General features: G+C 44.3%; 1 protein-coding gene across 9 annotated transcripts in view; it reads right to left on the bottom strand.

Annotated features, from left to right (window-relative positions):
- The window catches only part of NEO1 (neogenin 1), a 540003-nt gene that overhangs the window by 283814 nt on the left and 233147 nt on the right, over positions 1–23042 (bottom strand). For all 9 annotated transcript variants that reach the window (XM_086959257.1, XM_086959255.1, XM_086959251.1 and 6 more), the window contains exon 2: positions 13367–13684. In XM_086959257.1, the coding sequence (XP_086815383.1) occupies positions 13367–13684 (318 nt within the window). The remainder of the gene's footprint in view (positions 1–13366; positions 13685–23042) is intronic.

Below are 23042 nucleotides of genomic sequence, written 5' to 3'. Positions count from 1 at the left end.
ACGTTACTTTCCCAGCTTGCTCCAGGGACAGCCTGCTCAAGGAAAGTCTGGTTTCCTGAAAAGAAATCTGGGATTTGCAATGAGGAAGCAGGGAAATACCATGTTTAATTTTCATTCAAATCACTTAATGTGCATGGAGTAGCCAGCAGGTTAGCTCAATGAGCCAAACATTTGCAGCTGACAAATGCGATGATGGGGAGGTCATAATTTAAACTTCAAGCAAGACAGACATCTTTCGCCCTTCAGAGTTCGGTAAAATGTGTACCATAAATTAACAGCAACATCGGCTATTTTCAGCTCTTAGAAACGAGACGTGCAGTATGAAGCACCATATAAAAACAAGTTATTCACTTATCTGTCGGCTCTCTCGGTAGAAGGCAATGCAAAGGAAACCGCATTGGCAAAGCCAACAGATTGGCATCCATTGGTTTTGACAATAGTTTTAGCTATGTGTTCCGCATTGCTAAAGAATTTAAAAAAAAAAATACTGACATCATTTTGTAGACGTGCACCTAAAATGGCCACTGCTTTGCTCCCCCAAAACAGGTGGGGAGAAGAAACACTGGGGGAGAGATGGGGGCATGCACCTGTGGGGTGGTGGTGGGACCAACACTGGGGTTGTGGGTAGGAGGGAATCAAACAAATGACAGCAACGTGGAGCTGGCAGGAAAAAAGCACACAGACTAGAAGGTAACAAGCGGGTAGTGGAGGATAAGCTCACGTGCGGGATAGGGGAACACAGTGCACGGCAGAGGTGGTTAGAGAGGCACATGAGTAAGCCAGTTGAACAAGCACTGGCGTTGCCAATAGGTTTCGCATTTGGAAAGTTGGAGCTATTGGTTTTGTAAATGACATTTTATATTTATATATCGTTATTGGCATTGTCAATAACAATATATAAATATAAAATGTCATTTACAAAACCAATAGCTCCAACTTTCCAAATGCGAAACCTATTGGCAACGCCAGTGCTTGTTTTCTTTGCTTAACGACTTCAGTCTGCCCTCCCCCACGTCTTTAAGAGAAGCAGCCAACCGTCAATGGAAAACGTGTGGGGACTGAGAGAGAGAACTCTATATATTTTTTGTGTGAAAAGAATATAAAAAGATTAGGGGAGGAGATATACACGGCCTTTGCTGCAAACCGGAAAGGGGAGACCAGCTCTAAAAGTGTGCACCCCACGCAAGCAAATAAATACAATAAACAAACCCTCCTTCCCGGAAGGGGGTGGGAGGTAGGGCTGAAAGACTGCAAACAGTGGTGAAAGAGGCCAGCTGCTGCTTCTTGGGGTTGCAGCCGAACCAGGGCTGCAAATAACAACCTGAAACTGCACAACAACTTGAAACTGCACGGCATAGCGTCTTAAAGTTGCAAAGCGCACAATCGCACAGTTAAGAACTTTAACTACCGCAATACTTCAGGTCCACGGTTCAGGCATTAAGTTACCCCCATAAAACGAGGCGTCACAGCATGTGGGTTCCTACGAATTTATCGAACTTCCATTGACAGGGCGTCGACATGAAGGGGTCCAGCTGGTAGACTTTAAGGAAATCATGCATGCGTTTTACCTGCTGAAAAATACCCATATTGCCGAAATATCCGCGCAAAGAGCAGCGCAAGGTTTCTCCGATCTCCCCTAGCCCTTAACCGGAAAGACTAGTTCGTTGAAATAAACATAAAAGTACGCCGAACCTTATTGTTAGGAAACTTCGTAAAAAAAAAAAAATGAAGAAATCTTGAGACACTATTTGGCTTAAAACTCGAAATAAATCTTGTTACATTAGGGAGCATCCGGACATTGCTCTGCTAATCACTAACTGTCCGAAGGCTACGCAAGAGGAAGGGGTTTCTGTGTTTTTGAATGAATGCTGTTTTTTCTGGGCTGCTTCCTGCTGTTAAAAAGATGGAGTTCCGTGAAAACCACGCACCTCTCGGGCAGTCCCAATAATGTACGGAAGAGGCGGTAATTGGATTGTGACTGGGCAAGGATTGCTTCACAGTTTTTAAAATAAACCGGTCTGTGACGTAAGGCTTAAGAGGGTACAAGGGAAGCCGGATGGGGGCGGGAGAGCCTGGTGGGGGGGGGGGGGAATGCGAGCGAGGGGAGGAGAAGTGTGGCAGGCAGATGCGCGGAGGGAAGCCGGATGGGGGCGGGAGAGCCTGGTTGGGGGGGGAGGGGGGAGTGCGAGCAAGGGGAGGAGAAGTGTGGCAGGCGGATTAGGGAGATGCGCGTGCTTGTGTGGTCACGTGACCCGCTTGTGTGGTCACGTGACCCGCTTTTGTGGTCACGTGACTCACATGCACTGTGGAAAAACCGCAGTGGTTTGACGAGTCGAATGGAGCACTTGAATTTTCGCCTATTACATTCGCAAGCGAACGATAATAGGCGAAACCTAAACATACACTCTCGTAGATGCTTAAATAAAAAGTAGCAACTTAAAAAGTTAGCAGGGACAAACACAAGAACAGAAAGGAAAGCCTACACATGCCAATGAATAAGTAGTAAGCAAATGAGTGTGACAATGAAGTCAACCAATGTTAAACAATGGGTGGGCTCTATGCCCACAGTAAGCTAACAATGTGTCTCACAACAGACAGTACATGAGCAATCTTATGGGAGACATAAAAATTAACTGGACAGATTTAAAGGTAAGCAGCACCATCTCAAATAGGATGGTACCTTACTGTATTGTCAATCTGCCACCAGGACAGTCTCATAAATAGGATGGTACCTTATTATATTGTTAATCTGCCTACAGTCTGTTTCTATTAAACATCCTCAGGGGCCTGCCAAGCGCCCCAAGTCTTCATCTTCCCATCTTCTTCATCATTGGCCTCCTCAAATGTCCTTCTAAAACCATCTCTATGAATGTTGCCTCCAGACTGTTGGGACGGAAATGTGCCCTGCATAATGACGGACATTCACCCCTGCCCCAAGTGCCACAGTTGTATGGACACCTGGTACTGATTTTTGGTCATGGGCAAACATGGATCATTGGAGTTTTGTTGCCTGAGTTTGTGCCCCCCTCATACCCTCCTCCCTTCCCCGTATGTCAGAAGGATATTACTGAGGTCATTGTCCATGCAACCAACTACATTGGGACATTAGGCCATAACTCCAGTATGGGATCGGAGAAGTTCCTACGACCATCAAAGGGACTGGAGATCAAAAGCAAAAGCCACCCAGCAATATCACTGGTTCCCCATTACCTTAACTGCACGAACTGTGAAGGAAAAGCCACCAACTGCAACGACCTCAGCACGTCTGAGTGTGGAAGATGGGGTGCTTATCAATGGAGCACTAAAAGACGTGCTCCGGCATACTACTTTAGGCTGCAGTGGGTAGGGACTGGAGCAGGGCTGGCAGGCCTTTAGAGATTTACATGAAGTCAGTGTATAAACGCCATAGAGAGATGGACTTTCAGGGCTAAAGTACAACTTTCGGGTCCCAAGGGCACAATGCTAGTGCCCTTGGGACGTATTTGGTCACCCCCAGAAAACCACCAGAGACAAGGTTTGTTAGCGTGCGGGAAGGGCCTAAGGGACACTGTAAAGGACCATGCTAGAACACTTGCCATGAGAGACTGTAGTAGGTATCATTTACTAAGCTGTAGTAACCTTTGTGTGTGCAAAAAATACTTCTCACCAAATATAAGTATTTTACTGGACAATCAGATTTTTGTTTTTGGGGGAGGGGGTGTCACCGTTTGTATTAGTACTTGTGCCTCTGCTTACCTTACACCTACATACTCCAAAGAGCCTGTAACTGCTCGACTCGCGTTACCATTGAGAGTCAGGTGCTGAATGGGCAGTACTTGGCACAGGCGCTCCTGGTGCACAAGAGATAAGGCCCCGGACATCAGGAGTAGAAGGCCACAACAACCAAGGTTGGGCCCAGTAATCCCAGCATGTCCCATGGTGCTCTGGAAGGAGACATGACAAGGTCCACATAACCAAGCACCCCCAATAATATTACAGCTCTATACATACATCTTTATACCAACGTTTCCCATCTACCTTACATTAACATCTTTACAATGAAGCTTCCCCTGTCTCCATCACCTCAATCTGCACAATTTTATATAAGAAGGCTTCCACTTACCCTCTGCATGCTCCCGAACAGACACTTTTATAATACGGTTTTTGAAATCGGTCTTCAATTTAGCACATTTTTGTCAGTAGGTCTCATAAATCTCCCCATCCAAACTAATGTATGTCTTTATAACCAAGGCAACCAAGCCTTCCATGACTCCAATATACATCTATGTAATTCAGTTTACCTAGACCCGAAAATAAGCAATTCCATTACTAATGCACGAATGTTCATCTTTACTACACCCTACATATTTTTATAGCTAGGTCTTCACAAATCTGTTTCCAACCAATGTATCAGTCGCACATAACTATCAATCTAAAGTCTGTATTTACTCTAAAACGCACATCTTTATAATCAAGCTTTCCAGATGAGAAACCTCAACAATGTGGGTGGTTTGAGAACCAATCATATAAGTATGTCTTCATCCCAATGTACCCTTCTATATAATAAAACGTCACAAACCTGATTTCACATTGATGGTCTAGCAAATATATTTAATCTGAGCTTTAAACGTACGAGTATCTCGATATGAAATGTTTCCCAGCATATAGCCCAGCATATTTTAAAAAGAGGCAACAAGAAACCTAATCTTGCAAACATTGATTTGTTCTCTGCTGCTGAAGAGGTCAAACAAGAACGTAGGTTCACAGCTGCTGCACAGCTCAAACAGTAGGCAAAAAATTAAGCCCTACGCTAAGCAGAGTGTGATAGCACAACTCCACAAACCTATTGTCGGTAACATAACCTTAAATTGAGTGAGTGAGAGCTTTAATCTATAGGCTGTATGACGGCAGTTGGCCTACTATGGATGGATAAACTACTAATTTTATAAGTATCCATAAAAGGCTGCAGGTGAAACTCCAATGAACAACCTCTGTTTGAACATCTTCGGGAAAAAGTTTAAATATGACATTCTGGGAGGAAACATGCGGCCTAATAATATCTTATCACACGGTTACACCCAAATTACAGTAGGAACGGATGTGCCATGTAATGAGTTAAAGGTCTATCTTGATCAGAAAAAAACGTGTTGGTCCTATAAGGAGTAACCAATCAATGCACAGCACCATTTCCATACAGTGCACCCTCTGACTCATAACTATGTTGGTCTTACAGCAGAATCGTAAGTCGTCAACACGGACCAAAGAATATCTGCCTTTGTCCCATAGAACAATCCTATGTCACGATCTCTCACTTACCAATACCTGCATTGGTCTATTAGCATAATATTGTGTCCTATACTCATCTATACCTGCCCATGTTCTCACAACAGAATCAGATGTGCACGTTGGTTCTTAAAAAATAATCCACCAAAAAAAGTTAACAAACCAGACCCACTACAGAAGCATAACGCAGAATCTTTTACGGTGCTTGCCCAGGATAGGCATATGCCAAAAGCAGCCAAATAAAGGGAAACTGTTGATTCCCCTCCATCACCAAATCTTCAACAGAACGCTTATGCTTTGTACTCCACCAAATATTTGACTTTTGCCCAGTACAACAACCAGTTTGGCTAGGCTTTAAAAAGTAACATTTCACCTCCTATGGCCTCAGTGGTAGAATGTGTAGCTGATATTGTCAGTAAGCATCACCATTGTGCTTCTTTCAAGCGTGAAAACTATTTCTTCTAGATGAGTGCGTGCTACGTCCTTCGGATTCTCAGGTTTCAAGGAAAAGGGAGGGGAATGTAGAAAGCAGCAATTGTTAACTTGGCAGGTTTCTCTGCCACACACAAAAATACACAGAGAATTGTACAGGCTATAGAAAACTGTGCGACACCGGAGACTACCACATTTTCAGACCTCAATTATCTTGTGCTGTACAAATGAGGACATAAATCAACAATTTCCTCTTTCTGTGGTATCCCACATGAGGTAAGGTTGCCAACCACATACTACATTTAAGGTTTATGTTGCCTTTAGCTAGGAAGAAGTGAGGGTACTATTTTCTTCTGGCAAACGCGGGACAGGTCCTGACTCCTTAAGCCTGCAGGAAGAGCATCCTGCCACCTCCAGCTTGCAGCTGGAAAAAACCCAAAATCAAAGGCCAACTAAGGAAAAAGGCAAATACAACGTATGATAGTGGCAAAAGTGATCCCTCAGTGGGACTGGTATGTAGGCATATTCCCCTGCCCTAAGTTCTTAAACACGTATATTTATTTTTCTATCTTTCTGTCTTCTTTTGGCTGAGGCATCAAGCTAATCTAAGCATGTGTGCAGAGGAATAAATCGGTCCCAGGCTAGCAGAGATCCTGGACCTTTTCTGTGACCTGGAGAGGCACGCCGAGTGTGCCCTCAATGTTGAAACTGGATTACGGTCTCTCTCGTGAGTTTACAGCATAGAACATTGGTGGTAGTTTACTGTGGCACCCAGGCACCTGTGAGGGAAAAGCCTGCTCTAGCACCGAAGGTTAGATTTTTAAAACACAGAAGACACGGTCTGATTGGAAGTTGGCTGGTAGGACCTTCCCTCAAGCTTGATGAACATCTTTGGAGCCTGGACTTTCGTGGATCTCACTGCTGCTTCCCTAATTTCGAGTCGAGTGCTGCAACGTTTCTTTCTCGCTGGAAATAAACCTAATGGATTCTGTAGACCTTGAGCTGATGAAAACCTTGCCTGCATAATCATGTAGTCCACAAATGCTGACAAAATGCCTTGAAGCCATCTCTACTACTCATCGGAGACCGAAGATCTAACTTTTAGCAGACTGTAATCTTCCGCTTTATAGGGTTACTTGCGATCAATTAGTAATAGATATTTATGTATGCCAATATTGTTTAAACTGTTAAATATTTCTTTAACGGATTGCTTTATTTGCATTTTCAGTCAAAGTGTGTCTGTGTCAAAGTTCAAAAACATGTGGAGACTGAACAATATGGAGAATGGAGAGCATAGGGTCCATCTCCATTTCTATATTGTATTGTATTATTGTTATACTGTATTGTGTGTGCTTTCTATTAAACTCCCATTTCCCACTGTAAATACATTTATTTTGAGACGCATGTGTTGTGCGTTCACAACTCTGGTTAAACATGCACATCTTTCTAGCAACTGTGCTCTCAACCAGGTTTTGCCAGTTCCCTTTGTATCTACTGCGGTTTCTTTTTTTTTGTTGCCATTACTGATTTAATCAGTGCATGATTCCCCTGGCTTGACTTACTGAACCAATGGGACTAACATTTTTTTCTTTATGAGGCTGACATTTTAATCATCACCAGATTAGAGTGCGCCTTTAGCTAAGCTATGGGCTACCTACTGAACTATTTGTCTTAAGTACATGTTGGTTGAAAGAAAACAATTACAAATTAAAGCGGTTAAAACCAAAAAAAATGTTGTTCCACAAAAACTTTCTGCTTGCTCCCTTACCTGCAATTTTTTAGGCTAACCGTTTAGGACTCGCCCCCTCACTGGTCCCAATCGTAAAAAACCTCAGTGTTAAGATGGACTCCTCCTTGCCTCTTACTGATCAAGTCTCATCTGTAGTCAAATCCTGCTTCTTCCAGCTTTACTGGTTATTGTCCTTTACCTATACACACCTGCTCAAAAGGTTCTCACCTTAAAACTCTTTTGTTTCATCCTAGCTCGATTATTGTAATGCCATTTATCTTGGCCTGCCTCCTATCCTCATTAACAACCTGCAATTTGTTCAAAATGATGCCGCAAGACTAAGTTGTTATCTCCAATGTAGATCCTGCTTCTCCCCTGCCTTAGCCCGTTTGCACTAGCTTCCAGCTAGAGAGATTTCTATGGTACAAAAGACCCCTTTGAGGTGTCCTCTTTGATCTCAGCGCATACATTACCATTGTTCATGGGTGTGGAGATAGACCCATCATTGTAGCTTGGTGGTTCCCAAGAGCCGCCGAAAAACAGTTGGCGGTCAATCATTCTCCATGGCGCCCGCCTTCAGTCGGAATCAGTTACCCGATTACATTCGAGTTGAATCTAATCTACTCAGGTTTCATAAATTATTTGAGACTTGGTTGTTCCCTCGATCCTAAGAGTTGGCCGCAGGTTAATGGCTTGTGTGTTCACTCTAGACCTGGATAATTAGCGCCAAGATACTCCAGCCAGGGTGAACACGGAGCTCTATAAAGCCATTGCATACAAATCTGATAGTCTTCCCAAGGGTCAACACAATCCTGGGTGACAGGGTTGTGGTACATATCTTGTTAGGCTTGTAAGCACTCCCTTGACCTTAGCCAGTATGATCACAGTGGGAAGATACGTGTTGTGAGTGAGAGGGTGGTAGTGGTGTGTATGACACTGAAAAAGTGCTGGTGGTGTGTCAGGACTTTGGGTGGGATGTTGTAGAGGCAAGCTAGTAGTTTTAACCCTCAAACGAAAGGATAAGAAAGGATGGCAGATACTCCAATATCTGTGCTCAAAGTGATCCTCTTCTTCTTGGCTATATGAAGCTTGTCCGGCAGACATGGCCGAGCTAAAATTTTCCTGACTTCAGACACCTTAGGGGAGCTCAAAAGTGAAATGGGTCTCGCTCCAGTCTGATTTTGGCATCGAGATTCATTTCAGAGATGATCTCTGGATGGGTCTCAGAGTCTGCTTTGTGGCCAATCTCCACTCAGTGGATGACTTTTCAGAGGCTTAGGGTTGAAACGGCCTAGATGGACGCCAGGGATTGGCGGGTCTTTTGGGGTACAGAGGGCTTAGAGCAAGAACCAAACTTTGGTGCCTCTTGCTGCTTGCCTCAGGGATTGATACTCAACCTGAAGGCACTTTTGCGGTTGATCCCCGGATGGTTAATCTTTAGGCAAGTGTGGTGGAATAGAGGGTCGAGGATGTTTTATTTTCCTGGGTCTGTGCTCTGGCAAATAGGGAAGTCTTTCCCCTCTGCCTCTGAAGCATTGGAGGTCAGAATCACCGGTTTTGTTCCTCCCGTCCCAGCTGGAATCCGGATGGCCTAGCCTCATCTCTTTTTGCACCGGTGAGGTACTCCGGAATGTGGTCTCAGGTAAGTCTCGATACTCCATCTTGTGATGCGCCCACCAGCATTTGCTCTGGTACTCAATGGTCTTACACTTAAGGGTTTGCATGCCGAGCAGTTTGATTCCTTGTGCTTCAGAGATAAGCACAGGTTGCAGACCAGGCACTGGTCCGACCTCAAATAATTGGAATAGCATTCAGGGCACAATTGAAAGGACATTTTCTTCTGATTGTCCAACAGTCATTCTGAATACGACCCAATAGAAAAAGTCGCAAGTCCTACATGGTTGCTGATCCAGTTTAGGGGTTTTCTGTCTCAGAGACATCTGGCACCGAAGGTCCTGGAAAAGACCTAATTGATCCCATCCCTGGCACTGGTATAATGAATGACAGGACCTCAAGGTATATAAAAAAAAAAACAATCAGAGGTGCAATCTTTGTCCTGGCCTGGTGGATTGAGGCGTTGAAGGGGGAAGGAGGGGAGTTGAAATGTATCTGTTGAACAAATTGCAAACGTGTACACCCAACACTGGATGGCAAGAGTATAAAAGCATGTGCATCTACAGCAACATATGTTACAAACATTTACCAAACAGAATGAGACGATGGGGTTCATGAGGTGGATCACTGTAGGCTTATGGTTGCTGCAAGTGCAAAATTTAGGAGGGTCTGCACTGGTAGCCTCTCCTTTCATTATTTGGCATCCTACCTTTCCCTTAGGACTGAGAATAAACTTTGCTTTTAGACATGCTCTGAGATCCAAATTTGCACTTCTGTAGTTCCCACCTCCCCTAGTTCTTAATACCATGAGGGCTCTTGGTGCCTGCATGCTTTTGAAAGTAGATAAATAACTAGCATAAGTGATGAGGTGTTAGGTTTATATCATGGTGACTTTATTGAATGCACCCTTTAGCCCAACCACCAGCTGGTGAGATACAGTATTTGACTTTAAAATAGCCTCAATGTGGCAAAACATCTGCTCGTTATGGTTTAGTAAGGGAAATGGAAAAGTGTCAAGAGGTGTTAAGGCTTTGAGGGGCAGCCTTTGAAAAAGCTGATGTACATTATCACTTTGCACCTACAGAATTCTCATGTTGGATGTAACAGTTACTTATGAGATGTTACCCATAATGTCTTTCTCATTATTAAGGGATTATTAAGCCAACGATATGTAACATGAGCCTCTGTCGTCCAATATTACCCCTTCATTCCCTGAGAATGGCAAACACTTGCTGACTGCTCACAGGGTTCAGATCCTTATTTATTGGCCTTTAATCAACTTACTTAATCTAGTTATTTCCGACAGAACTGCATGATGTCTTCTGCAACTCATATAACAGAAAAATAAGTAGGCATTCGATGCAAAAATGCAAACCATTTGAAGCAAAGAAACATCTGCCCATCAAGAGAAAAGATTATCAATTGAGGATTAAAGGCCACCATTAAACTCAAACGTGTCCATTGCATCTCCCATCGCAAAACATGAGTAAATACTATTCTAACATCCTCAAACAGGGGACAATCGCCTAAGTTGTCAGTGCATATTTCTCTGCTACCATAAATATGGCAATTTGTAACATAACGATCCTTGGGAATATCTTACTGAAACTTGCTATAGTTCATATTTTTCCTTACTTTTAAATGCCCACAACTTAAAAATATATATTAGACTAGAACTACAAGTAGTGAGTGGGTGGTGGCACTGATAATGCATTAAAACTGAAGCAATGAGAGCCTTCAGATAAAAAATCACTGAAAATGAGTGCTAACCTTTCCCTGTTACGACTGTCAAAGCTGTGTTCCCACAGGTAAAAATTACCAAGTGTCCAGAAACTACCCTATGTATATTAATGGGAAACATACAAACCACCCACAATTAAAATTCACGATTCGGGAAGCAACTCTGTATCGATGTAAATGTTCACGCAGTATTTGTACAGCGAAAAAACAAGTAGAAAGGCAAAAGAACGCTGTACGTAGCCAAAGATACAGTCAAACATATTAAAGAAGGGGTTGCAAGCTTTTCAAAGCGAGACTGTAATGTTTCTATTACTCTTTGAAGGGGTGTGTCTTCAGCTATTTGCTAACTTGGGACAGTCTTGACAGACACAGGGATGTTGTTCCAGATCTTCAGTGCAGAGATTAACAAGGCTTGTTGCCTTGTACTTTATTTTTTGCATTTCTTTGTTTTGAGCGATATGGCTCCTAGTTGATGGTGGTGCTGAAAGTCACTGAAGATGGCGAGTCAGCAGGGTTGTTGGTAATAAAATAAAGGTTTCTGGGAAAAACTGCTTCACTTTGTTTAGTAGAGAGCTGGTACAAGGCAGTCTTGGTTTTCATGAAGATAGGTCCTTGGACTCTGGACACCGACCTTACCCTTAAATAAGTGACATGGCACTGGGAAAAAGCTTGGGTTTTAATCTGCCCAGGTTCATGCCATTACAACACATTTGGACCAGTTGTTGCGTATTGGTTTTGGTGAATAGCACGAATTCTAATTTGGCAGGTTTAATCTTAAGGTAGGTTCTGGACATCTCCATCTGGATGAGGTGGAAGTTCTCAGAGATTTAGTTAATCTAATGGCAAAGCTGAAAAAACGTCTTAAATTGACCAAGAGGCACGGACTAAGCAGCCAGTGTAAATGCTTAGTCCAATCTTATACATGAAACGCATTTGGTCACATAACAAGCACATTTTTGTCTAGCATGCCCATACTACCCTGCAACAGCTATAGTTATCCATGGCCTTCATATAGACCATTCATAAACCCACTATAAAGAAGGTGTGGGATTAACAGTCTGCAACTACCTGTTTCAGTTGCCTCATCATAACAGTTTTGCTTTTATACTCTGAAATCTACCCACCCCTTTTTTTTTTTATTTATGACTGCAAATGCCCTTTTTCCCAGGAAGAACCAGTCAAAAATATCTTGGACACCCCACCTCCTCCCCCGCTCATAAGAGCAGGAAAACGTAAAAAGGATTCACTCCACCATTATGCAGATTGGGGATGACTGGTGACTGAGACAACCCTGTACTAAATATTGCTTATGTATTTCTTACCATGTGAATCCCATTTGCAGCACTTCTGATATCCTCTTTCTGGTCTGGTGTACCAAAACATCCTGGACACTCTTGGCGATACCCTAACCATTCTAGCCTGCGTCATGGTAGAGCGCCTTGCTTACCTGTGGACCCACAGATGAGTTTGAGGAATGAAAGAAGGCTTTCTGTACCCTTTGCTTTTATTGCAAACACAAGGAGATGATTGACAGAGCACTGAAACTTATCAGACACTCACCCCCAGTCTCTATTAGATCTGGGTTGAATCCATCATCATTCTTTAGCTAACTTCGCCACATTAGTTCAGACCCAGCCATTTGCAAACCAGTCTTGACCCAGTTCCTCATGGAAAAGTCCAGCCCGACTGCCAAGCCAGGTCTACTTTCAACCAGAAACAAGCATCCTGGGACTGGTTATGGGGTAACACTTTGCTTCCACAGACATTGACTAATAACTGGACTTTAGAAAGGAGCCAGTACTAACCCCAAGACAATGTACCACGAATCCTAAGTAATTTCTGCTAACAAGGGTCGTAGCACAACCTTTAGAAGTCCCCAGGAGCTTCATCCCTTTACATCCAGTCTCCTCCTACAACAGTCCCAGAATGAGACCATGGCACTAGTATCTAAAGTACTAGTTCTATAAATCTGCAATGGTTAGGGCTTAAAAAGAACTGACTGTCAACATTCTTCCTCATTTTAATGTTCTACTATTTAAACGTTTTATGAAAAGCCATATATTGTCGATTATAACCCGCACTGGACATTTACATATAATGTGATCACAAACATTATATTGTTGCTAAACCTACACACCATTTCCCTTGAGATGGGTCTTCTTTGCTCAACTAAACTACCAAGAAGCACTAGAAGGGTTATGGAAGCCCAAATTTCCCTCGAAGACAAAGTACCCAGCATCGTGATCATTATGCAACGCATGCGGTCTCTACTTTAAAAATTACTTGTGTGGCTCTGGGAAAAGGTATATCTCTAAAAGTAAGCGGTCAAAACAACTAGGTTTGTATTTGTTGTGAACAAATATGAAAACCATGTAATCCCCACAAGTATGAACAATGAATGCGAGTTACGCTCTGATTTGCCAGTCTCATTTTCTGCATCAGCTGAACCAGGAAACCCTGGTTACTACATAAATGCTACTTCTACTTCTAAAAAGTTAAAACTGCAGAAGAGATGACATTTGCAAACGACAAGCATGTACGCGCCACGTCCGTCCCGGCCAAAACGTAACCATGCCCCCCTGAACTCACCTGCCACCATCAGCCTAGCCGTACGGCTCACAATAGTGCCAAGGCTCTCCACTGTGGCCACACACTGGTAGTTGCCCTCATCTGGCTTGTTGTTCTTGAAATGTACAATGCTGCTAATAAGCAAGGAGCCGTCTGGAAGAAGCTGCCGCCGATCATCCGAGCCAATGCTGAGGAAAGTCCCATCCTTCTTCCACTCAATCTTAGGAGGCGTCTCTGAGTGCGCCGAGCAATTCAGTGTCACCGAAGAGCCTCGAACAGCCACCGTGTCCTCCGGCTCCACCAGGAACCTCAGAGGAGTGAATGTCCGTGTGATGGGCCCTGCAGAGAGAAAAAAAAGCAGACATCAGCAAGAGCCCACATACATTCCATGTGAGGCTGATGGTCACCCACTCCCTCACACAAACACTTTGCAACTCCTCTCCACGCAAAACATGATGGGAATTGTTCTCCATTAAGCATCAACTTGGAAAATGGAGAGAGTTAGTGTAGCCATAAGAATCAGAGTAGTCCATAAACGGGGGAAGCGGCCAATAATATGAATATTCCAACATTTTTCAACAATTTATGAATGAACTATGACAGAACAATGCTGACCCCATTCCTATGTATTTGCCATAATGTCTAGTACTTTGCGATACTTTTCCAATATGTTTATCTATCAAAGAGGGCAAAGAAAAAAGTGATTTCAGAAATAATGTAATTACTATGACTCACATACACATGAGTAATTTAACTTGATCATATTATGTACACTTTAAGCTACATCTCATCTGTGTGCAACGCTCCAGGAGGTAAAACCGCATCTCACCTGCTTTCGGTCTCTTATCCCCCCCTACCATGGTGTTTCTCCTCCATACCACCAACTTTGTTCAACATTGTATTACTTTGAGATAAGTCTCTACTATACATCCACTTATATCCATACTATGAATTTGTGTACCCAATAAAGTGCATACACCTCTGACTTCTTTCAATTTCAAACTGAGGACGGAACTGGAGGCTCCCTAGCCATTGATACAGTCTTGTTTTTGTCAAATAATGGTTGAGTAGCAAAAGAAACTTCAATATAGCCTTTTAGTGTCAATGACAAAAAGATAGGAAGGTGTAAAACAAAAGCTCCGTGGCCATTCGACCTACTATTGGTTAAGAAACAAAACGAGGATGGCACTGAAGCCAGTGGTGCGTTAAATTCAGTCCTCCTTTGGATGTTATTAAATCAAAAAGTACCTGGTCCTGAAGCACTTACGAGAAGCCACTAGGATGGAAAGGGGAGAAGAAGGGACAAGGAGCGCATAGAGGGGAGTGCGGGAGTTACGAAAGGGTGAGAGACTCGAGAAATGACAGATGTGGGAACTAGGAGTACAAGAGGAGCAAACATTGACAAAGCCAATAGATCTCGCCTATGCAGTAGCTATTGACTTTGTCAATGTGTTTTAGCTTTATTGTACACCAGCATGGCCAGAAGTTTGCGATGTAGCGGGGGAATGGTTGCGAGGGGCTCCACACAGAGGGGGAGGCAAATCGTGCCACACAGACGGGGAGGCGAGGGGCGCCACACAGAGGGGCCGGGCGGGAGAGGGGGAGGGGCGCGACACAGCTGGGGTGGGGCGAGTCATAGGGGGGGGGGCACAGAAGCACAGAGGGGCGCACAGAAGCAAAGAGGATCTTAAAGCAGAGTACAGTGTGCGAGTGGAGTGACGTAGAGTGGGTGTGCATAGAGTGGAATAGTGGAGTATCGCAGATTAGAGTAGAGTGCATGTCGTAGAGTGGAGCGTCGCGGCGTGGTGAAGAGTGGAGCGTCGCGGCGTGGTGAAGAGTGGAGCGGCGTGGTGAAGAGTGGAGAGTGGAGCGTCGCGGCGTGGTGAAGAGTGGAGCGTCGCGGCGTGGTGAAGAGTGGAGCGTCGCGGCGTGGTGAAGAGTGGAGCGTCGCGGCGTGGTGAAGAGTGGAGCGTCGCGGCGTGGTGAAGAGTGGAGCGTCGCGGCGTGGTGAAGAGTGGAGCGTCGCGGCGTGAAGAAGAGTGGAGCGTCGCGGCGTGAAGAAGAGTGGAGCGTCGCGGCGTGGAGAAGAGTGGAGCGTCGCGGCGTGGAGAAGAGTGGAGCGTCGCGGCGTGGAGAAGAGTGGAGCGTCACGGCGTGGAGAAGAGTGGAGCGTCGCTGCGTGGAGAAGAATGGAGCGTCGCGGCGTGGAGAAGAGTAGAGCATCGCGGCGTGGAGATGAGCGGAGGGTCGTAGAGTGGATTACAGTGAAGCGCCGTAGAGTGGATTACAGTGAAGCGCCGTAAAGTGAATTACAGTGGAGTGGATTAGAGTGGAGTACCGTGGAGTGAATTAGAGTAGAGCCCCGTAGAGTTGATTACAGTGGAGTGGATTACAGTGGAGTGCCGCAGAGTGGATTAGAGTGGAGTGCCGTAGAGTAGATTAGAGTGGGAGCACCGTAGAGTGGATTAGAGAGGAGCACCGTAGAGTGGATTAGAGTGGAGCACCGTAGAGTGGATTAGAGTGGAGCACTGTAGAGTGGATTAGAGTGGAGCACCGTAGAGTGGATTAGAGTGGAGCACCGGAGAGTGGATTATTGTGGAGCGCTGTAGAGTGGATTAGACTGGAGCGCCGTAGAGTGAATTAGAGTGGAGTGGATTAGAGTGGAGCACCCTAGAGTGGATCGCCATATAGTAGATTAGAGTGGAGCGCCGTGGAGTGGCATACATTGGCAGAGAGTAGAGAGTACCAGATCAGCGAGGTACAGCGGAGTGACGTAGAGGGGATTGAGCGGCATAGAGGGGAGTGGTGCAGGGTGCAGTGTTACAAAGGGTGCAGTGGTGCAAAGGGTGCAGTGGTGCAAAGGGTGCAGTGGTGCAAAGGGTGCAGTGAGCTAGTGTGCAGAGTAGAGTGGTGCAGAATAGTTTGCTTTTCTAATGCTGTTATATTCTGAAATATCAGCACAGTTCATTTACAAACATTGAAATTTTGCTGTGTGCTAGAAAAAAAATCATACTTTTCAAAGCAAGGATGTCACATAAATCCTCTCACATTGAAGTCAGAGAATGAAAAGTAAACACAAAGCTCCCTCAGAAGACAGTCAGACAATTGACATCTGTCTTTGCATACACCACATATGAGACAAGATAAGAACAAGATTTAAAGGCCTGTATACAGAAAGTGAACACTGAGAACACCAGAAAGAGGAGCTATCTGGTAGACTTTAACCTAAACGTGGAGGGCTGAAGGGAACAGTGAGGAGAAACAGAGACAGACAGAAATCCATGGGAGCAATTCAGCAGGAGCAAACAGAGGGTCATATTTGTAAAGTAGTCCCTCATGCAGGTTAATGTTAGCACTCAAGCGCAAGAAGAATGATTCAACCAAACAGCCAATTACATTACTCGAGAGATAAATGCTCAAACAGACATTGACAAACATTCAAGCTTATAACTGAAAGAAGCTGGTCGAAGTAAGCCAGTAGTTAAAAGGGGTGAATCAAAAGCCCACTCTTTGTATTTTGCGAAAAATAGAACTATTAGACAGTTTAACTCGCATCTAACAAGAATGATTGCTCCTGAATGTGTGCAACTCTCAAGATGTGAGCAAAAAGGGAACAAGAATGAATTAGTGGGTAATGCTCATGATGCCAATTAAAGGACTGTGGAGGTAGTGGTCAAGATGCTGAACTTGTACAGTGATATGGGGAAAGGGATAGAAATATTGGGTTGGTGATAGGGGTGAACCTGAAGCCTGATTTAGAGTTTGGCAGACTGGTACCCGATCACAAAAAGTAATTGATATCCCAGCTGCCTTATTACAAGTGCATTAGGATATAATGCACTTGCAATAATGGGGACAGGATATTGTTCACATCTGTGATGCAGTACCCATCCGTCAAACTATAAAAAAAAAATTGCAGAGTTTTATATAGCGCGAACTAGACCCGAACCGGATATCAGTGCGCTTTACATAGCACCAGTTACGTTACACAAGGACACACATTCGTTTTGTTAGGCACGGGGAGATTAAGTGATTTGCCCAGAATCACAGGTGGTTTAGCGACATTACCGAGACTCGTACCGGGTTCCCCAGGTCCGAGGTATGGTGCAGGTCTCTTCATTTGCTTTTGTGCAGGGTGCCATTCCAGCAGGACGACAGTGCAGAAACAACAAAAAAGCACACCCTTTACAAATTCTTCAGCAGTGGTCTTAGTTCCGAGTAGTTCTAGACGTGCAGTAGATTTGCAGTTCCAAGCTGCAGCTAATTCAGTGCTTAAAAATTCAGTTACTCGCTATGCGGGGAGTCAGAAATAAAGCACTTAAGCAGCTTTTTCCGTTTTATCAAATACTTGCAAACTGTGTGCCCCCTCCCCTGCAACTATATTGACACTTCGTGTCTTCTGTGCTTGTGGTACCTGAGCCTGCGAGGGCACAAGGTGCCATCAACTGACTGTATATTTGGGAGATATTAAGTGCACAACTAACTACCTTCCCACACCCAGGATTGGAATGTTGCGCCATTAGTCTGCTAATGCCACTTGTATGCCACCAGGCGCTATAAGGCTATGGGGCTTTAACTATTTAAAAGTACTCTATTTCTACTGTTCTTGAACACTGGGCACGGTCAGATTTGTTGTGTACGACAGGAAGCCTGGAACTGCATAAATCTAAGTCCAGGGGACAGTGTGTTCGTTCAATGAAGTTTGAGGTTGTGCATAGTTGAAGGGGAAAAAAGAGCAATGGAATCCTTACAATGCAATTCAAGTCTTACACTGACAATACTTATAACTAGAGTACAGCAACCTAGGCTACTGGGGGACCATTAGCACTTGTATAGCTCACTATGCCTTTAAATGTGGCCTCTAGGTGCTGTTCATTGCTCCTGTACTGTACTCTAGTCTTCCAAAATTGATCTTAGTGATACTTCAAAAGGTCTTGTGTTACAGTGAAGTCTCCCATACAAACCCCTCCGCCAGATTCCAAGACCATGTAGGATAAATGTCTTCCCAAAAAAATGTAACAGTCGTCAATCTTATAAACACCATGAGCTCTAGATAGGTTGCACTTTTATCTGAATTCTCTCCGCTTGTAGCTGTTAAAAGTCCATGATTTTTCCTCTAGAGTAAAACTTAAGATGTTGTGCGTATCTCTAAATCGCCACGGAAAAATTACAATTTGCACATGGTCATTAACAAAGATGGTTATCGGGTTTATCAAAAAGTAGGCCAGTATGAAATGAATTACTAAAGTTCGAGAGATAAACTAACCCATAGACGTTTGGGATGCCTCCATAATTTAAAGCAAACCTTGTGGACCCAAACTCAGTTCTTGCTCTCAACTTCAGAAGTCTTTAAAACTAAGTTTTCTATATGTCTAAGCAATGCTCTTTGGATATGGTTATGGCATATATGAGACTTGTTGCAGCTAAACCTTGGTGCTGCAGGCATTTGATTAGTTCTCATCAAGTGATCTCTACTCTGCTTATTGTATTGCCCGCTCTCTCACCTGGCCCTTACTATCAAGATTCTAGCTCAAGCCAGTACCTCCGCTCACAAGACTGTTTTAACTTGGGGTCTGTGCATTCCTTTTAACTCAATGTCATCCCATGCCTCCTCACAATTTCTGTGGAGTTCATCTGCATGAGTTGTCACAAAGGTTTTGGCCTTGGATACAGAGAACATCTTACTCAGATACTCGTTAAGTCTGTGTTTGCGTACAATGCTCGGTCTGTAGTCCTGGTGGCTTTCTGTTCTCACAATCATATTGTTTTCTCTGGTAATGAGTGTATCAGGCTTAAAGAGTTGCTACAACTAAAGAAAGGGTAGAATATCTGACTATAACAGGTAATATTCTTTCGAATGCCTACACGTCTGCACCTGCAAGCCTTTATTAAAACCATTTTCCTGAAGAAAAGGCCAGCATTTTTCCTCCTCCCCCAAGGGTACCGAACATCATCTATGTGCAGAGGATTAAGCTCTGTAATTCTGCAGATGAGACAACGTTGGCATTGTAATAGGAGCTGCAGCAGCATCACTTGCTATCATTCTCAATTGTACACAAAGCTCTACTTTTCAACTTTAATTACACTTTGAACATTCTGCTAATTAAAATTCAGTTTCTAGCAGAGAGCACAGAGCACTCAACTTTCAGCGCTTATGCAGTGAAGTGGAGAGGAGGACAAAGAGCCAATGTAATTCCACCAATTGTAACATTAACATCATCATCATCAGTGGCATGGGCTCAGCCGAGCGAAGGGCAATTAATTGTAGGGGAGCAGTGTAGGACAGCCAAGACAGCACCACCTAATGAAAAAACATAGCCTGGCATTAGTCTTGGCATTGCAGGCAATTGTACACTGCGGGTGGGAACTGAAGGCTGATTTACAAGACAGCTTTCTTGTCAAGTGTCTACTCATAGTAACTCACATAAAGGCCAACACTTTGTGCCTAAAAAAACAAGCTGTCAAGAAAAGCAGGAAATTCACTGGCTTCTGCTTGCAGGCGTCCCACAGGTCAACACGAAGCGAGTGAACATCTTTGGATTGAGCACTACGGGTATGTGCCTCACAAAACCCTGCACTACTGATATGATTTTATCAATGTGCAGGAACATCCTTGGGAACAGTCATTTGCCTCCCACCGCTCTAAAATAGCGAGTTTATCCACATGAGCGAGCATCTTTAGGGTGACAGTTGTATCGCTCTCCTTAGTTAACTACACGACGCAAAGAGAGCAATGCCGGGCAGCGGTCTCACCTTGAAGACTCCACAGGGAGCCACTCCTACTCCCACTCCATTGCAAGCTAACTTACTGATGAAACTCGATACAACAGGAGTGTGTGTTATATATCCAAAAAATGGAAAAGGGAATTCCCCATTATTAACCTACAAAATTAAGGTAGGACGGGGGGGTCTTAAGGGGATCTAAAGGTCCTGATGAAAGCTGTGCAGACCTTCTATTTAGGGCTATGGGAAACTGGCTGAAACATGTTGACGCACATGCAATAAGGAGGGGTAAACAGGTACTAATAATCTTCTTTCACCACCCTCCTATTTTTTTTTTAACCCTGGCCGGGTAGTCCAGGAATAAAGCATAACCGCGGATATGATCAAGCTAGTTTTATCAATCACTAGCTGCATATTTACTGCGAATATTTTTGTTTGTATTGTCTTACCCTCCCCCTTGCTCCACCCCAGGCGTTGGTCTGCGCAGGGGTGTTAGTCAGCAAGCCCGTTGATGAACCATGTTACAATTTGTGAGTGTGGGCAGTTTTCTCACACTGAGCACATGCCATTTTCACTAGATTATTAAACCACATCCTCCATTCCCATCACTATTTTGTGTGGATATTAAATATACAGAAACAGAGCTGCAGCCATGTGAGATTTAACACGTTGAAGCAAAGCTGCTGCAGCCCTGTGAGATTAAACATGCATAAAAAAGGGGCTTCACACCAGTAAGAATAAATACGCAGAAGCAGGACTGCAGATCTGTGACATTAAATAATCAGATAAGTGGTAAAGAGCTGCAAGAGTTAAATTGATCAAACATGTATACCAGACTGCAAGGATACTGAAACACGCAAAACGAGAGTCTAATGAGTATTTACAAATGATATTGTAGGAGACGAGGGGATTCAGCTGTGAAGACTGAAAAGCAAGTCCTCAAGGAGTCGAGTATTGGGATGTGAAGGGGAAAGTACAGTTAGTCCCTCTACTATCCTGACATGCCAAGCTACAGAACTTGTTTCCATGCAGGCAGGTCTATGGCAGTAATGAATGAAAGGCAGATCTGCCAGCAACAAACCCCAGACTATGAGAAGAGACAGTCTGCTGAAATGTTTTCAAACTTGAATAAGTATGTACGCAAAAAATGACGCAGTCGCAGGAACTAACCCTAACACGTAGATTACTGTTACTCAGTCAAATAGTGAAAATAATACAACAGTGTACACCAACAGCACCCACTGCATTGATTTGGAGCCCACCTGGGTGCTTTCAGAGCAGGTTAACTGAAATCTACGCTGCCTCCATTTACCTGCAGACAACCTCTTCTCCGCCTCCTTTTGTGTACATGTGGCCCCGCAGCACATCTCGAGAGCTCCTTCCGGTGTCATGATAGGTCTCAGACCCTGTGAGTGACAGGAATTGAGAGCACACACGTGCTTATCACAAGTCCTAAGGGTTAGGAGCCTTCACTGGATTACTGAAGGAATCAGGTTGAGCGAAAACCCTGCATGAATTAACTCTACGATACAATAAAATCAGTACTCCAAATAATCAGTTCCTCTGACTCCATCTGATACTCAGGCACACTTTCTACTTGTAAATTCATGCAAATATAGAAATCTGTAGGGAACTGTGAAATACACACAGCAGATATGGATCGTTCCTAAAGGACATGGGGCAATATTTACTGCCAAAATACTTACATAGTAAAAAACAAGACAAACTTTGCTCTAGGAAAGTTAAAGGACTAGCAGCAATCCTTGCATTAACAGTGGTATAACGCAAAATTATGGGGTCGGACTTCAGGATGGGTTCAATAGTCCTGGAGACTCCTGTATCTCCAGATATTCGTAGGTAGTAGGGCTGACTGGGGGCGAGTGGGGAAGGCTGAAAGGTAGGGACTCCTTGGAATCACAGGGGCCTGCGTTAAAACTCTGGGTGTTAGCCTCGTTGTAAAATTTTTTAAAAAGCACACCAGGCAGTCAAGTCAGTATGTACATGTGGACATTTTAGTGACTGAGGAGTCACTTGAATCATCTACACTCAACCCCACTTTGATATTCGAACCCAACCACTTATTAATCAGGAACCTCCTTAACAGCAGCACTCATCCACCTGGACCTTTCTGCTGAGTTTGACACTGTCTCCTACCACATCAAGCTCAAAAGACTCCACAACATAGGAATCCAAGCAATACCCTCAAATGGATCGCCTCATACCTCAGTGGCAGAACACAAAGGATCCGTCTCCCACCTTTCACCTCGGAGCCCGGGAAGGTCAACTGTGTGAACTCAGTGGCAAGTCCCCCAAGGAATGTCAAGCAGCCTGACCCTCTTCAACACCTAAATGCCCCCCCACCGCCCCGCCGACACATCAGATAACACATACTGAACAACATCTCCTACTACAGCGACACACCGCTCATCCTCCCTACCCGAAAAACCCTCCACCACCGAAGCGAACCTCTACAGATGCAATATGAGGACTTCATCTTTGGGAACACCACCTTTCCATGGAACGACACACGGTGGATTGCGGAGCTTGGCACCCCCCCCCCCCACACACACACCCTTAACCTCAGCATCATCCTGGACAGCAAGCTATCCATGAAGAAACAAGTCAACGCACTCACTTCCGCCTGCTTCCACACCTTTTGCATGCTCCGCAAAATATTCAGGTGGCTCCCGGTAAACACCAGATAAACCATCATTCAGGCCCTCATCAGCAGCAAAAATGTATTATGGAAACACCCCAAGTAGGAATTACGGCATGCCTTCTGAAAAGACAGACAATACAGAACTCAGTGGCAAGACTCATACTCTACCTCTACAAGAGGACCCACATTACACCCCATCTAAAGAAACTGCACTGGCTTCCGACTCAAAAGATTGTCAGTTCAAGATGCTGACCCACGCCTACAAAGCCTTACACAACGAAGGACCAGCATGCTTCCAACGCCTGACCTTCCACC

This window comes from Lissotriton vulgaris, chromosome 2_2 (genome assembly GCF_964263255.1).
Source record: "Lissotriton vulgaris chromosome 2_2, aLisVul1.2, whole genome shotgun sequence".
Lineage (NCBI taxonomy): Eukaryota > Metazoa > Chordata > Amphibia > Caudata > Salamandridae > Lissotriton > Lissotriton vulgaris.
Note: the sequence above shows the minus strand (reverse complement) of the source record. Positions and strands in the feature narration are given on the sequence as shown.